We start from the raw sequence: 17,592 nt of genomic DNA on the forward strand, positions 1-17,592 counted from the left end.
TTTGTCGCTTATCACACCGTAGAAGAAGAAACTCCAGGAAGTGCTCCATTATTATAAACATTCAGACAACTAACCTATGCTTTCACCTTTCAGCTGTCAACAATGCTGTCACTGAATAATTTACGACTTGTTTGCATATCTCAGACTCTTCAGCATTCACCGAAGTTATTAGCGATCAGGCAATGCTTATCAAAGGCTTCCTCTTGTGCAACGCTATGCAACAACTCTATCACCTTCAGCAGTAAGGGCACAATGAGGCACACAGGCTTCAGATTACTGAACGAAAGTACAGTAAAACATGTCAGTTCACTGCAAAGGACTTTCTGCACGGCCTCTGTGAAGCTACACTGTTGGAACTGTGGCCAGTCTCTCGAACAAACTCCGGCCTTCTTCTGTTTATCTTGTAATTTTGTCCAGCCTCCAGATGAGGTGGCATCCTACTTCCAGATTATGGACTGGTGAGTGATATGACGTTTTCAATTTAAATGTTTACACACATTAGGCTACCGATTATTGTTATTATTAATTTAGTTTGTATTCACTAGTTTGTATGCACTCATCACAAACAGTGCCTTCAGAAAGTATTTACACCCATTACATTTACATTTACGTCATTTATCAGACGCTCTTATCCAGAGCGATTTACAAATTGGTGCATTCACCTTATAGCCAGTGGGATAACCACTTTACAATTATTATTATTATTATTTGTTATTTTTTGTGTTACAGCATGAATTTAAAATGAATTAAATTGAGATTGTGTGTCACTGGCCTACATACAATACCCCATAATGTCAAAGTGGTATTATGGTTTTAGAAATCTTTACAAAATAATTAAAAATCAGTGGTGTGACAACTTTTACTTTTACTTCACTAAATTCCTAAAGAAAATTATGTACTTTTTACTCCATACATTTTCCCTGACACCCAAAAGTACTCGTTACATTTTGAATGCTTAGCAGGACAGGAAAATGGTCTAATTCACACACTAATCAAGAAAACATCCCTGGTCATCTCTACTGTTTCTGATCTGGCAGACTCACTCAACACAAATGCTTTATTTGCAAATGGTGTTGGAGTGTGCCCCTGACTATACATAAATGTAAAACAAAAATTGTGCCAATATAAGGAATTTGAAAATAATTATACTTTTACTTTTGATACTTAAGTATATTTTAGCAATTGCATTTACTTTTGATCCTTAAGTATATTTAAAACCAAATACTTTTTAACTTTTACTCAAGTAGTATTTTACTGGGTGACATTTACCTGAGTCATTTTCTATTAAGGTAACTTTACTTGGACAAGGTAACTTTACTTGTACTCAAGTATGACAATTGAGTACATTTTCCACCACTGTTAAAAATGAAAAGATGAAATGTCTTGAGTCAATATGTATTCAACCCCTTTGTTATGGCAAGCCTAAATAAGTTCAGGAGTAAACATTTGCTTAACAAGTCATATAATAATAGCATGGACTCACTCTGTGTGCAATAATACAGTCATGGTCTAAAGTTTTGAGAATGACACAAATAAATCAAATCAAATTGTATTGGCCACATGCGCCGTATACAACAGTGAAAATAGTCCGGGTAGCCATGATTAGCTGTTCAGGAGTCTTATGGCTTGGGGGTAGAAGCTGTTGAGAAGTCTTTTGGACCTAAACTTGGCACTCCGGTAGTCTATGACTAGGGTGGCTGGAGTCTTTGACAATTTTGAGGGCCTTCCTCTCAAAACCGCCTGGTATAGAGGTCCTGGATGGCAGGAAGCTTGGCCCCAGTGATGTACTGGGCCGTACGCTCTACCCTCTGTAGTGCCTTGCGGTCGGAGGCCAAGCAGTTGCCATACCAGGCGGTGATGCAACCAGTCAGGATGCTAATTTTCACAAAGTCTGCTGCCTCAGTTTTGATGATGGCAATTTGCATATACTCCAGAAAGTCATGAAGAGTGATCAGATGAATTGCAATTAATTACAAAGTCCCTCTTTGCCATGAAAATGAACTTAATCCCAATAAAACATTTCCACTGCATTTCAGCCCTGCCACAAAAGGTCCAGCTGCCATCATGTCAGTGATTCTCTCGTTAACACAGGTGAGAGTGTTGACGAGGACAAGGCTGGAGATCACTCTGTCATGCTGATTGAGTTAGAATAACAGACTGGAAGCTGTAAAAGGAGGGTGGTGCTTGAAGTCATTGTTCTTCCTCTGTTAACCATGGTTACCTGCAAGGAAACATGTGCTGTCATCATTGCTTTGCACAAAAAGGGCTTCACAGGCAAGGATATCGCTGCTAGTAAGATTGCACCTAAATCAACCATTTATCGGATCATCAAGAACTTAAAGGAGAGAGGTTCAATTGTTATGAAGAAGGCGTCAGGGTGCCCAAGAAAGTCAAACAATCGCCAGGACCGTCTCCTAAAGTTGATTCTGCTGCGGGATCGGGGCACCACCAGTGCAGAGCTTGCTCAGGAATGGCAGCAGGCAGTTGTGAGTGCATCTGCACGCACAGTGAAGCGAAGACTTTTGGAGGATGGCCTTGTGTCAAGAAGGGCAGCAAAGAAGCCACTTCTCTCCAGGAAAAACATCAGGGACAGACTGATATTCTGCAAAAGGTACCGGGATTTGACTGCTGAGGACTGGGGTAAAGTCATTTTCTCTGATGAATCCCCTTTCCGATTGTTTGGGGCATCCGGAAAACACCTTGTCCGGAGAAGACAAGGTGAGCGCCACCATCAGTCCTGTGTCATGCCAACAGTAAAGCATCCTGAGACCATTCATGTGTGGGGTTGCTTCTCAGCCAAGGGAGTGGGCTCACTCACATTTTTGCCTAAGAACACAGCCATGAATAAAGAATGGTACCAACACATCCTCCGAGAGCAAGTTCTCCCAACCATCCAAGAACAGTTTGGTGACGACCAATGCCTTTTCCAGCATGATGGAGCACCTTGCCATAAGGCAAAAGTGATAATAAGTGGCTCGGGGAACAAAACATCGACATTTTGGGTCCATGGCCAGGAAACTCCCCAGACCTTAATCCCATTGAGAACTTGTGGTCGATCCTCAAGAGGCGGGTGGACAAACAAAAACCCACAAACTCCAACATTGATTATGCAAGAATGGGCTGCCATCAGTCAGGATGTGGCCCAGAAGTTAATTGACAGCATGCCAGGGCGGATTGCAGAGGTCTTGAAAAAGAAGGGTCAACACTGCAAATATTGACTCTTTGCATAAACTTAATGTAATTGTCAATAAACGCCTTTGACACTTATGGAATGCTTGTAATTATACTTCAGTATACCATAGTAACATCTGACAAAAATATCTCATAACACTGAAGCAGCGAACTATGTGAAGACCAATACTTGTCATTCTCAAAACCTTTGACCACGACTGTAGTGTTTAACATGATTTTTGAATGACTACCTCATCTCTGTACCCCAAACATATAATTATCTGTAAGGTCCCTCAATTGAACAGTGAATTTCAAACAGATTCAACCACAAAGACCAGGGAGGTTTTCCAATGACTCGCAAAGGGGACCTACAGTATTGGTAGATGGATAAAAATAAAAAGAGCATACATTGAATATCCCTTTGAGCATGGTGAAGTTATTAATTACACTTTGGATGGTGTGTCAAAACACCCAGTCACTACAAAGATAGTGGCATCCTTCCTAACTCAGTTGCCAGAGAGGAAGGAAACCGCTCAGGGATTTCACAATGAGCCCAAAGAATTTAATGGCTGTGATAGGAGAAAACTGAGGATGGATCAACAAAACTGTAGTTACTCCACAATACTAACCTAATTGACAGAGTGAAAAGAAGGAAGCCTGTACAGAATAAAAACATCCAAAACATGCATCCTGTTTGCAATAAGGCACTAAAATAAAACTGCTAAACATTTGGCAAAGAAATGAACTTTATGTCCTGAATAGAAAGTGTTATGTTTGGGGCAAATCCAACACATCACTGAGTACCACTCTTCATATTTTAAATCATGGTGGATCATGTTATGGGCATGGTGTATGTCATCGGCAAGGATTAGGGATTTTATTTTTTATTTTATTTTACAAACAGAATAGTGCTAAGCACAGGCAAAATCCAAGAGGAAAACCTGGTTCAGTCTGTTTACCAACAGACACTGGGAGACAAATTCACCTTTCAGCAGGACAATAGCCTAAAGCACAAGACCAAATATACGTACACTGGAGTTGTGCAAATATTGTACAATACAGGTGTGAAAAGCTCTTAGAGACTTACCCAGAAAGACTCATATCTGTAATCGTTGCCAAAGGTGATTCTAACATGTATTGACTCAGGGGTGTGAATACCTACAGTTGAAGTCTGAAGTTTACATACACCTTAGCCAAATACATTTCAACTCAGTTTTTCACAATTCCTGACATTTAATCATTGTAAAAATTCCCTGTCTTAGGTCAGTCAGGATCACCACTTTATTTTAAGAATGTGAAATGTCAGAATAATAATAGAGAGAATGATTTATTTCAGCTTTTATTTATTTCATCACATCAGAAGTTTACATACACTCAATTAGTATTTGGTAGCATTGCCTTTAAATTCTTTAACTTGGGTCAAACGTTTTGGGTAGCCTTCCACAAGCTTCCCACAGTAAGTTGAATTTTGGCCCATTCCTCCTGACAGAGCTGGGGTAACTGAGTCAGGTTTGTAGGCGTCCTTGCTCGCACATGCTTTTTCAGTTCTGCCCACAAATGTTCTATAGAATTGAGGTCAGGGCTTTGTGATGGCCACTCCAATACCTTGACTTTGTTGTCCTTAAGTCATTTTGCCACAACTTTGGAAGTGTGCTTGGGGTCATTGTCCATTTGGAAGACCCATTTGCGACCAAGCTTTAACTTCCTGACTGATGTCTTGAGATGTTGCTTCAATACATCCACATAATTTTCCTTCGCATGATGCCATCTATTTTGTGAAGTGCACCAGTCCCTCCTGCAGCAAAGCACCCCCACAGCATGATGCTGCCACACCCGTGCTTCACGGTTGGGATGGTGTTCTTCGGCTTGCAAGTTACTCCCTTTTTCCTGAAAACATAACGATGGTCATTATGGCCAAACAGTTCTATTTTTGTTTCATCAGACCAGAGGACGATCTTTGTCCCCATGTGCAGTTGTAAATCGTAGTCTGGCTTTTTTATGGCGGTTTTGGAGCAGTGGCTTCTTCTTTGCTGAGCGGTCTTTCAGGCTATGTCGATATAGGACTCGTTTTACTGTGGATAGAGATACTTTTGTACCTGTTTCCTCCAGCATCTTCACAAGGTCCTTTGCTGTTGTTCTGGTATTGATTTGTACTTTTCGCACCAAAGTACGTTCATCTCTAGGAGACAGAACGCGTCTCCTTCCTGAGCGGTATGACGGCTGCGTGGTCCCATGGTGTTTATACTTGTGTACTATTGTTTGTACAGATAAACGTGGTACCTTCAGGCGTTTGGAAATTGCTCCCAAGGATGAACCAGACTTGTGGAGGTCTACAATTCTTTTTCTGAGGTCTTGGCTGATTTCCTTTGATTTTCCCATGATGTCAAGCAAAGAGGCACTGAGTTTGAAGGTAGGCCTTGAAATACATCTACAGGTTCACCTCCAGTTGACTGAAATGATGTCAATTAGCCTATCAGAAGCTTCTAAAACCATTACATCATTTTCTGGAATTTTCCAAGCTGTTTAAAGGCACTGTCAACTTAGTGTATGTAAACCTGTGACCCACTGGAATTGTGATACAGTGAATTATAAATGAAATAATCTGTCTGTAAACAATTGTTGGAAAAATTACTTGTGTTATGCACAAAGTAGATGTCCTAACCGACTTGCCAAAACTATAGTTTGTTAAGAAGAAATTTGTGGAGTGGTTGAAAAACAAGTTTTAATGACTCCAACCTAAGTGTATGTAAACTTCCGACTTCAACTGTATGTAAATGAGATATATCTGTATTTCATTTTCAATACATTTCCAAACATTTCTAAAAACATGTTTGCACTTTGTCATTATGGAGTGAGAAAAAATGTGTATTTAATCCATTTTGAATTCAGGCTGTAACACAACAAAATGTGGAATAAGTCAATGGGTATGAATCACAATCAGTTAAAAAACAAAGTATAGATTTACCCTAAAGTAGCCTACAGTGCAATGGATGCTTAACCTCTGTCATTGCTTCTTTTAAGTGACCAGACCTTTGCACTGGATACCCAGAGGCTGCAGAAAACATACTTGAAGCTCCAGCGGTCTCTTCACCCTGACAACTTCAGCCAGAAAACTGCGGTATGGATGGAGGGCTCAGGGCTTGTCAGTTGACAGCAATAAGGCTGGGACCACTTGGGTTGGGGTTTTGAGTAGGGATGGGCATTTTTAATGATTTCACTATTCGAATAATATCATACAATTTTGGGGGTGATATCCAGATAGTCAAAATACATGTGTTTTAAACTTTAAAAACTTCAATGGGGACTTGCTCGCACGACTCAGGTGAAGCGGTGCACTCTCTGCTTGTCAAATAATCGGGTTATCATTACTAGTTACCACAGCCACAAAGTTAGAATTGGCTATATCGTAAAAATTAATTTAAGGTTAGGCATAAGGTTAACAGTGTGGTTAATATTAGTGCTAAGGTTAGGTTTAAAATCACGTTTTATGCAGATACATTTTTGAAATAGGCTGGGTGTATAACTTTGTGGATGTGGTAACTAGTGAAGACCATCAAATCGATGTAAAGAAGCTTGCTAGCTACACTGTCCAGCTAAGTTAGCCAGCTAGCTAGTTAGCAAGGCTAATTGAGGATATTTTGCTGTGCTCCCTGTTCTTATCTACAGCAACTCCATTCATATTAAACAACAGCCTACCTGTTGGTTGATCAATTTAGCCTATTCCTTCTCATATAGCCAACTTAATTCCGTAATTGTAATTCCATTTTGCATTGATTAGAAATCACCCACTTCAGGGCCTCCCGAGTGGCGCAGCGGTCTAAGGCACTGCATCGCAGTGTTGTGGCTACACTACAGCGGCTAATTGGCCCAGCGTCGTCCGGGGAAGGGGAGGGTTTACTTGGCTCATCACGCTCTAGCGACTGCTTGTGACGGGCCGGGCGCTTGCAAGCAGACTTCGGTCGTCAGTTGAACTGTGTTTCCTCCGACACATTGGTGCAGCTGGCTTCCGGGTTAAGCGAGCGGGTGTTAAGAAGCGTGGGGTGGAGGGTCAAGTTTCGGAGGATGCATGACTCGACCTTTGCCTCTCCCGAGCATGTTGGGGAGTTGCATCGATGAGACAAGATCGTAATATCACGAAATTGGGGGAGATAAAGGGGGTAAAAAAATTAAAAATAATAATGAATCTCCCACTTCACTTCCTACACATGGAGTAGGCCAATAATGGAGCCTACCGTTACTAAAGGAGCCTAACGTTACTCCTTATAGTCCAAGGACCTTACATGTTCTGTTTAAAGGCAAACTGCCTCTGGAAGCCAAAACAGCCAAATACTCCATCTAAATGTGAATCGATTCTCAATTGCGGTATGTTTCTTGAAACATAAATCCTTTTACTTTCATATCACTTCAAAAATATTTTCACAAATGTAAAATACACACTTACTGTACACTGTTTTAACACAGTTGCAGCCAACAGTATTTTTATGTGACAACACGTTTGTGGTGTCTGTCTTCCGTTTTCACACAGGTGTTTGGAGATGCAGATAGCTAATTAGCACAGGTAGTCCATTCTGTCTTCCGTCTGTTTTCCGGAAACAAACGCTGTAACATGAAAATATGGCAGTGTGGGAACACTAACCCTATAAAGGTGTGTATCAATTTAACCTTTTGTTTTTGGAAAATTATTTCTTGCTGATATGAAAGATAAGGTCCTTATGCTTCCAAAACCGTATCGCAAGCGATGCGTGTTAATGTTCAGACCGAGCATCGGGGCTCTTAACAAAACTCCCCTGTACAGAAGACGCCTTCGTCCAATGACTTTTATGTGTAGTGTAATGTAATGGAACTGAGAGTCATGATCAAGGGCTACACATGGAGCCCCTGACACTAGTGCAGCTTCGATTGACCGACAATAACAAGAACAAGCTACATGTGTCTTTTTATGGGACACGCTCATAAAAACTGTTGTTTTATAAAACTGTTGAATGTCATGGTCTATCCTTGTATATAGCAACGTCACATACATCATTTAATTACATTTTATACTTTTTATTTAAAATAGCCCTATAAATAAATATTTTCTCAAAATGAATACTCTCGGAAATAGGCTAATGGAATACTAATGTCCGTTCAGATATTAGAATAATCGTGCCCATCCTTAGTTTTGCAAAATGATAAGGCTGGGATAAGAGAAAAGGCTGGGGACTTTCATGAAGGCTAATGTTTGGATAGTGGTTTTGAAAATTGGTGATTAGGCCTTGACAATACTAGAAATGGACAATACTAGGAATGGACAATACTAGGAATGGACAATACTAGGAATGGACAATACTGGGAATGGACAATACTGGGAATGGACAATACTAGGAATGGACAATACTGGGAATGGGTGCTTGCATTTCACACTTCAAACCATTTTAGACCCTGTAATATCATGGGATAATGATATAATCTAGATAGGCTGGGATAATTATATAATGGAAATAATCCCACCATACTTCAATGGGACTAGACAGTTATCACCTAATTAGCTGACCTTATACTGTTGCACAATGGGACTAGACAGTTATCACCTAATTAGCTGACCTTATAATGTTGCACAATGGGACTAGACAGTTATCACCTAATTAGCTGACCTTATACTGTTGCACAATGGGACTAGACAGTTATCACCTAATTAGCTGACCTTATACTGTTGCGCAATGGGACTGAAAGCAACAACATGCTGCCAAGGATTCCTCCACCACAACCAAATCATTACTTTCAAATTGTATTATTAATCAGCACCCCTGGCTACGTTCCCCTAATTTGACTCTCAGTCCTCCAGGGGGTAATGCTCATTACTTACAATTACAAGGTTTCCAGGATGCTCCTGTTGCATTTGAGGCATCCAGGTAAAGACAAAGGCCATACTGCTGACATGACAGCCCCTCTGGCCACCACTGAAGGCTATTGATCCTGCCTGGGTTTGAAGGACCTGACAGTTGCAAACGCTCTCTGCCTGCCAGCCATCTCCAAATCTGCGTCCGACATGGCACCCTATTCACTTTATAGTGCACTACTTTTTTTCCTCCAAAATATTGGTATAGGGAATAGGGTGCCATTTTGGATGCAGCCTAAGTTGGTATCCACCGTCTCACTTGTACCTGTCTCCTGATGGATCCAGACACATCCCAACCCGCTTCCAATTGTAAAGTGTCAAGATCTGTCGAGAAATCTAATTATCACCCAGGGTTTGGCTTTTTGTGAAATGAGTCATATTTAAAGATAAATTGATATAGAGGGAAAGGGAAGTCTGTTGTACAACTGAATGCATTCAACCGAAATGTGTCTTCTGCATTTAACCCAACCCCTCTGAATCGAAGAGGTGGCAATGTGTGAAATAACTTGTAATGTAATTCCCATGGTGACATGGTCTTTCCCAAATGTGTGACAGTTTGACAGTTTGAGGTAAGATGTGTTAAATGTGTTTGAGTTTATTTTTGTCTGTCTGATGTCCAATTTTCCCTTTATACAGTCACATCCCAAATGATTGGTACCCTTGATAAAGATGAGTAAAAAAGACTGGATCAAATAAATAATACAAATACTCAGCTATATTGTATGCTACATTTCTTTTTAACTATTATATTATTTTATACTAGTACAATTTGCTCAGAGAAAGGGATTTTGTTTAACGAGTAATATTTTATGAGGATAACGACACTGACCCTTTTTCTAAAATGTTTTCTACGATTGGAGAACACATTGGGAAGGATCTTAGATCAAAGAGTTGCAGTGTGTTTTGGAATGGGTGGCCAGTAATAAACTTGTCCTGAACATCACTAAAACTAAGAGCATTGTATTTGGTACAAAGCATTCCCTAAGTTCTACACCTCAGCTGAATCTGGTAATGAATGGTGTGGCTGTTGAACAAGTTGAGGAGACCAAATTACTTGGCGTTACCTTAGATTGTATTCTATCATGGTCAAAACGTATAGATTCAATGGTTGTAAAGATGGGGAGTGGTCTGTCCGTAGTAAAGAGATGCTCTGCTTTTTTGACACCACATTCCACAAAGCAAGTCCTGCAGGCTCTAGTGTTATCTCATCTTGATTATTGTCCAGCCATATGGTCAAGTGCTGCAAAGAAATACCTAGTTAAGCTGCAGTTAAGTCTTGCTCTTCTTTGTAATCATTGTGCCAGTCTCTCTTGGATAAAAGTTGAGGAAAGACTGCGTCACTTCTTTTTTCTATAAGAAACATTAATGTGTTGTAAATTACTAATTATTTGCAGTCAACTTACACACAGCACTGACACACACACACTTATCCCACCAGAGGTCTTTTCACAGTCCCCAGGTCCAGAACAAATTCAAAGCAAACCTGGTTTCAAAAAACAAATAAAGCAACACTTCACAGCACAACGCCTCTCCCCCATGTGACCTACAGTGGGGGAAAAAAAGTATTTAGTCAGCCACCAATTGTGCATGTTCTCCCACTTAAAAAGATGAGAGAGGCCTGTAATTTTCATCATAGGTACACGTCAACTATGGCAGACAAAATGAGATTTTCTTTCTCCAGAAAATCACATTGTAGGATTTTTAATGAATTTATTTGCAAATTATGGTGGAAAATTAAGTATTTGGTCAATAACAAAAGTTTCTCAATACTTTGTTATATACCCTTTGTTGGCAATGACACAGATCAAACGTTTTCTGTAAGTCTTCACAAGGTTTTCACACACTGTTGCTGGTATTTTGGCCCATTCCTCCATGCAGATCTCCTCTAGAGCAGTGATGTTTTGGGGCTGTCGCTGGGCAACACGGACTTTCAACTCCCTCCAAAGATTTTCTATGGGGTTGAGATCTGGAGACTGGCTAGGCCACTCCAGGACCTTGAAATGCTTCTTATGAAGCCACTCCTTCGTTGCCCGGGCGGTGTGTTTGGGATCATTGTCATGCTGAAAGTCCCAGCTACGTTTCATCTTCAATGCCCTTGCTGATGGAAGGAGGTTTTCACTCAAAATCTCACGATACATGGCCCCATTCATTCTTTCCTTTACACGGATCAGTCGTCCTGGTCCCTTTGCAGAAAAACAGCCCCAAAGCATGATGTTTCCACCCCCATGCTTCACAGTAGGTATGGTGTTCTTTGGATGCAACTCAGCATTCTTTGTCCTCCAAACACGACGAGTTGAGTTTTTACCAAAAAGTTATATTTTGGTTTCATCTGACCATATGACATTCTCCCAATCCTCTTCTGGATCATCCAAATGCACTCTAGCAAACTTCAGACGGGCCTGGACATGTACTGGCTTAAGCAGGGGGACATGTCTGGCACTGCAGGATTTGAGTCCCTGGCGGCGTAGTGTGTTACTGATGGTAGGCTTTGTTACTTTGGTCCCAGCTCTCTGCAGGTCATTCACTAGGTCCCCCCGTGTGGTTCTGGGATTTTTGCTCACCGTTCTTGTGATCATTTTGACCCCACGGGGTGAGATCTTGCGTGGAGCCCCAGATCGAGGGAGATTATCAGTGGTCTTGTATGTCTTCCATTTCCTAATAATTGCTCCCACAGTTGATTTCTTCAAACCAAGCTGCTTACCTATTGCAGATTCAGTCTTCCCAGCCTGGTGCAGGTCTACAATTTTGTTTCTGGTGTCCTTTGACAGCTCTTTGGTCTTGGCCATAGTGGAGTTTGGAGTGTGACTGTTTGAGGTTGTGGACAGGTGTCTTTTATACTGATAACAAGTTCAAACAGGTGCCATTATTACAGGTAACGAGTGGAGGACAGAGGAGCCTCTTAAAGAAGAAGTTACAGGTCTGTGAGAGCCAGAAATCTTGCTTGTTTGTAGGTGACCAAATACTTATTTTCCACCATAATTTGCAAATAAATTCATTAAAAATCCTACAATGTGATTTTCTGGAGAAAAAAAATCTCAATTTGTCTGTCATAGTTGACGTGTACCTATGATGAAAATTACAGGCCTCTCTCATCTTTTTAAGTGGGAGAACTTGCACAATTGGTGGCTGACTAAATACTTTTTTTCCCCACTGTACTTGTTGTGTGTATGTACTGACATGCATGTGTAACACACTACATGTTAATGTTTTTGAAAGTATGTAAAATTGTAAAGTCTTTAGTCTATAATGTCATTTTCTTTATGTAGACCCCAGTAAGACTAGCTGTTGCCATTGGCTCCTAATAAATCTAAATAAAATCTTAGGCCATTCCTCCATACAGAATCTTTCCAGATCCTTGATATCCTTCGTCTGCGCTTATGGACTGCTCTCTTCAAGTAAAACCAAATGTTTTCAATGTGGTTTAAGTCCAGAAACTCAGATGGCCATTGCAAAATGTAGATTTTATGGTCAATTAACCATTTCTTTGTGGATTTTGATGTGTGCTTGGGGTTATTGTCTTGCTGGAAGATCCACTTGCGGGCAAGTTTCAGCCTCCTGGCAGAGACAACCAGGCTTTTGGCTAAAATGTCCTGGTACTGGGTAAAGTTCCTGATTCCATTGACCTTAACAATATAACTCAGTATTTTTATTATTTATTTCATACAGTCTTTTTTGTTCATCTTTGTCAAGGGTGCCAATTAATTTTGGAGGTGACTGTAAGTTACCATTATGTGATGTCAGTCTGGGCATGTAGACTAACTACAGTACAGTGATCAATGTACTAGTTTACCGAATCTTTACTTGTAAGTTAAAGTGGTCTAATTTCTTTTGTCAGAAAGAACAAGAGTACTCTGAATACCAGTCAGCCCTAGTGAACAAAGCTTACAGGACCCTGCTCAAGCCTTTGAGTCGTGGCCTTTACATGGTGAGTTTGATGTCCTTTTAAAAGGTATTTTATTATTTAACTGTGGTGCTTTTATATAGACACACTTTGAATGAATGTACCACAGTTTTTCTTAACAGTCCCTTTTTTCAAACCAATTCAATCAATCAAATAGTATTAACGTAGCATAACTCTTTTAACAACAGACATTTGTCACAGTGTTTGAGAGTAACCTAGCCCAGAGCCCCTAGGAGCCATCGGCAGCACAAAGCCGACTGTACTTGTTTGTTTTTCTAGCATCCCAGACAGTCAGTGAAACAGTATGTTGTTTCCTTCAATGTCAGAAAATGGATAGTTTGAGTCAGTCTTTTTATATGACCTCCTGCTATATGTGACAACCTGGTGGAATGTTGTGTTCCCTTCAATGTAAAAAAAACTTTTTTTTAAGTGACTTCCTGCTTCTGTTTCAGCTGGAGCTGAATGGCATGGGGATAGAGGAGGGGACTGATGCGGGGGCTGATCCCCTGTTCCTTATGGAGTTGATGGAGATCAACCAAGCACTGGAAGAGGCACAGAGCAAAGAAGAGTCTGATAAGATAGGCGCCTCTATGAAAGGTGTGGGTTGAAAAAGTCATTTTACTCAGCCTACTTTTTTTGTTTTTGAGTGCGTTGATTTGAATCGGCAGGATGTGAGTTTAACGAAATGGATCAGTGTTATTTGTATTTTTTTGTAATGATTTTGATATGCTCACGGATGTGATTTTTTTTGAGGGAAATTGTACCATATGTCACCTAAATGCAAAATGTGTTCAAGCTTTTTTCCTCCTTTTACTTGCAGAGAAATTGAAAGACTTGACTGAACAAATAGATGCATCCTTGCACAAAGGTATGTTGCACCATCTCAGATACCAAAGTGTTATGTTACTCTCCCTCCTCCGTCTTCAGTCTTCTGAGATGCTTTCTGTTGCACTAGTGAGTCACATGGTTCAACTTTTGCTCTATGTCTATTTCTTTTCAACAGGAGAGCTTCAAGCTGCCAAAGCACTTCTCGCCCAAATGAAATACTTTGCGAACATTGAAGAGAAGGTGAAGGAAAAACTTTCAGAGCTAATGTAAACTGTGTTGACTTCCTTTTGATGCTTCCAGGGTCATTTTAAGGTTGTTGAGACTTTCAAAAATACAATACCACATTTTAATAGAACATTTTAAAGATGTATTCGCATGCAAGTTTCAGGTATACAAATAAATGTGAAATATTTACTGAATACACATTGCCATCCTTTTTGTGTGTGTAGTTGGTCAGTTAAAAAGAGTTACATTATCCAGTTTGATCCAAATCAAAACACGACAGCCTTTACTGATAAGCCTATTTGTATGTGTAGTTGGTCAGTTAAAAAGACAGTTACATTATCCAGTTTGATCCAAAATCAGCCTTTACTGATAAGCCTTCAACTCCCACGATCTCCCCTGAAATATTTGTAAATAATACAGTATTAACGACATTGGAGGGTCAGGATGGTGTATTTGAACTGAATACATTTAATATGACAAAAACAGACATGTAATTGCACTGATTGAAATGCCGAAAACAACATTTACATGATCATCCTGCCTGTCAGTGCAGCATGTGATTAATATGTCCTCTGGTTGAGTCACTGGGAAATATTAGTTGAGAATATGCCCCTCGTAACCTGTAGAGGGAGACATACTACCTTGAAAATACAGGATGAAGAATAGCAGCTCATATCTCTCTATCTGAACCAAGAGGATGCCCTTCACAGAATTAGAAAGGAGATTGTGCATTATTCATGTATGCCACATGTATGTAACATTAATGTTATGATAATCAGACGGGCGCTATTGAATAATGATTAAGCTGCCTGTTCAGTAGGGCCTCGGCTCTTTCATCATTGTAATTGTTAGTTCAAGAAGAACGGCAAGTTGTGCCAGTCACGGTGTCAATTAGAGATCACTCCCATACAATTTGTTAAAACATTTTTTTATCTGCAGTGGATTGAAAAAGTGAAAATCAAGCTTCCATTTTCCCCCTTTTGTTTATTCATCATGCATTTATGGAACTCAGTTTAATATCCAGCTAGCATAGATCATTCTGAGAACCATATGCTTCTCAGAGCTTGGTGAGAGCGTGGTTGTCCTATGGTTATTTTGCATACAACCTTCCCACAACATTCTGGGAATGGTGCAGGATGGTTGCTTGGCTTTGGAACATTCTCAGCACATTGAAGGAACTTGACAAAATAAATGTATTTTCTTGGTATTTCATTACTTTAACAGAACGTTTCCTAAAAGTTCAACCATGGTTACATTTCATTTAAATGTTAGTAATGTTCTAGGAACGTTCTCCAACTGGTTTGACATTGGGAATGTTCTCAAATAGTTCAGAGAATGTTAAGAAACAACGTTCTTCTGTGGAAATGTCAGTACTTCATCATAATGTTTCCTACAGGTTTCCTCATGATTCTATTTAAAGTCATGTTCTCATATTTGTTCTGAGAACGTTAAGAAAGCTTTACATAAAATCCACACAAAAATGTTAGTAACGTCAGAGAATGTTCTAAGAATGTTATTTAAAAACGTACATTCCGTTCTCAGCATCAACAAAACTCTATCCTCGATCTTGTGTGTTGGCCTAGCCCACTAATTGGCCACACCTGATCTTAATGAGTGCTTGTTTCCTTTGAAATGCGGTCTGTTTGAATAGACTAAAATGATGTATGAGTTTAAAAAACATGGCATGCTAGCTCCATCCTGGTGGCGCGGTGGACTAATTCCATGGATAGAGAACAGAAGCCGTGCCACAATAATAAATAAATGAATTTCCATGTGTCCTATCTGTGCTTGGAGTACAAAACAGTTAAACTAAGCTAGCAGTGTTATTAAAAGTATTATTAAAACATTGTCAGAACTTTATTTAATTAACTTCAAATAACCTATAATTTCCATTCTCAGAAAGTTAATACAACTTTCCAGGAAAACTTTCAGGGAACCATAGTAAAATGTTCTCAGAACCTCCCTGCAACCAAAACATTTTCACTTCCGTTCTCAGCATGTTAAAAAAACATTCAGTTTTACCGGTCAGGAAACGTATGGCTTAATTCCCAGAACCAGTGGGATACCTGAGAGATAGTGGTCTTTGTGCACCATGCCTGACCTTTACTGTCAATCAAAGCCCAGGGATCGTCTTCAGATGTATACGTGTGTGGAGCTGTGCAATGTTCCTCATAACATGGTGCTCGACTGAGGGTCCCTCATAACCAACGCTTAGTCTATGACCTAAACTCTAGGTAACCTGAGGTCACCCTCACAGGTTCTGTCACTCTCCTCATCTCATGCTGGGCATGCCCCAGACCGTAATCACAGCCAACCACCCACAATAAATATTGGCCAAATAATAATCCTACCCGACTTCCAAAGGAATATAAAGGAATATGTAGGACGTGACATGTATTATTTTTGCCACATTCAACATAAAAAACTCCAACCACAGGTGAATTCGATTTTGGAAAGATCTAAGGGCAGGTCTGTTTGTGACAGCCCTTTCACAGTCTCTCCTTCACAACCAGACAACCAACCATTCCACTGCTGGAGTATCCCCAGCATCATTCAGGCTGAGATAACATTCCAGTTAGTAAATGGGTCTCGTTGGCATGAAAGCTGCATCTGCTGAGTGGCTGCACCAAACTATTGTAGAAATGGAAACTGATCACCACACAGACCTGAATACCCTGCCAGTCATACAGGAAGGACACTGCCCTTGTCACTGCAGCTTACCCAGAATGACCAGTTAGCTGTGCAACCTGGTCAGGCCCCAGAACTACAACCACTACTGGTTACTTTGTGTCATCACCCTGTTAGGACACACTCATGTCCTGGTCACGTCAAATACTTTAAATCAACCTTGCACACTTAGTTTAAGTGGAGAAATGAGAGGAAATGTTAGAGCTACACATACAATGAACAAAAATATAAACGCAACATGTAAAGTGTTGGTCCCATGTTTCATGAACTGATGTAAAAGATCCCAGACATTTTCCTTTACGCACAAAAGGCTTATTTATCTCAAATGTTGTTCACAAATGTATTTACATCCCTGTTAGTGAGCATTTCTCCTTTGCCAAGATAATCCATCCACCTGACAGGTGTGGCATATCAAGAAGCCGATTAAACAGCATGATCATTACACAGGTGCACCTTGTGCTGGGGACAATAAAAGTCCACTTTAAAATGTGCAGTTTTGTCACACAACACAATGCCACAGATGTCTCAAGTTTTGCATGCTGACTGCAGGAATGTCACCAGAGCTGTTTCCAGAGAATTGAATGTTAATTTCTCTATCATAAGCCGCATCCAACGTCATTTTAGAGAATTTGGCTGTACGTCCAACCGGCCTCACAACCTCAGACCACGTGTAACCATGCCAGCCCAGGACCTCCACATCCGGCTTCTTCACCTGTGGGATAGTATGAGACCAGCCACCCGGACATGTGATGAAACTGTACATTTGCAAAACCGAAGCATTTCTGCACTGTCAGAAACCATCTCAGGGAAGCTCATCTGCATGCTCGTCGTGATCACCAGGGTCTTGACCTGACTGCAGTTTGGCGTCGTAACTGACTTCAGTGGGCAAATGCTCACCTTC

At 40.4% G+C, this 17,592-nt stretch overlaps 1 protein-coding gene across 1 annotated transcript; it reads left to right on the top strand.

Moving 5' to 3' along the window:
* Positions 1-15: 15 nt before the first annotated feature.
* On the top strand, positions 16-15,186 carry hscb (HscB mitochondrial iron-sulfur cluster cochaperone). The gene is made up of 6 exons (XM_084180593.1): positions 16-458; positions 6,193-6,289; positions 12,885-12,974; positions 13,403-13,547; positions 13,771-13,818; positions 13,954-15,186. Exons 1-6 carry the CDS (start codon positions 103-105, stop codon positions 14,046-14,048), a joined length of 831 nt encoding a protein of 276 aa, XP_084036719.1. The 5' UTR covers positions 16-102; the 3' UTR covers positions 14,049-15,186.
* Positions 15,187-17,592: the final 2,406 nt, after the last annotated feature.

Source organism: Coregonus lavaretus, assembly GCF_964263955.1.
Source record: "Coregonus lavaretus genome assembly, chromosome: 17".
Classification (NCBI taxonomy): domain Eukaryota; kingdom Metazoa; phylum Chordata; class Actinopteri; order Salmoniformes; family Salmonidae; genus Coregonus; species Coregonus lavaretus.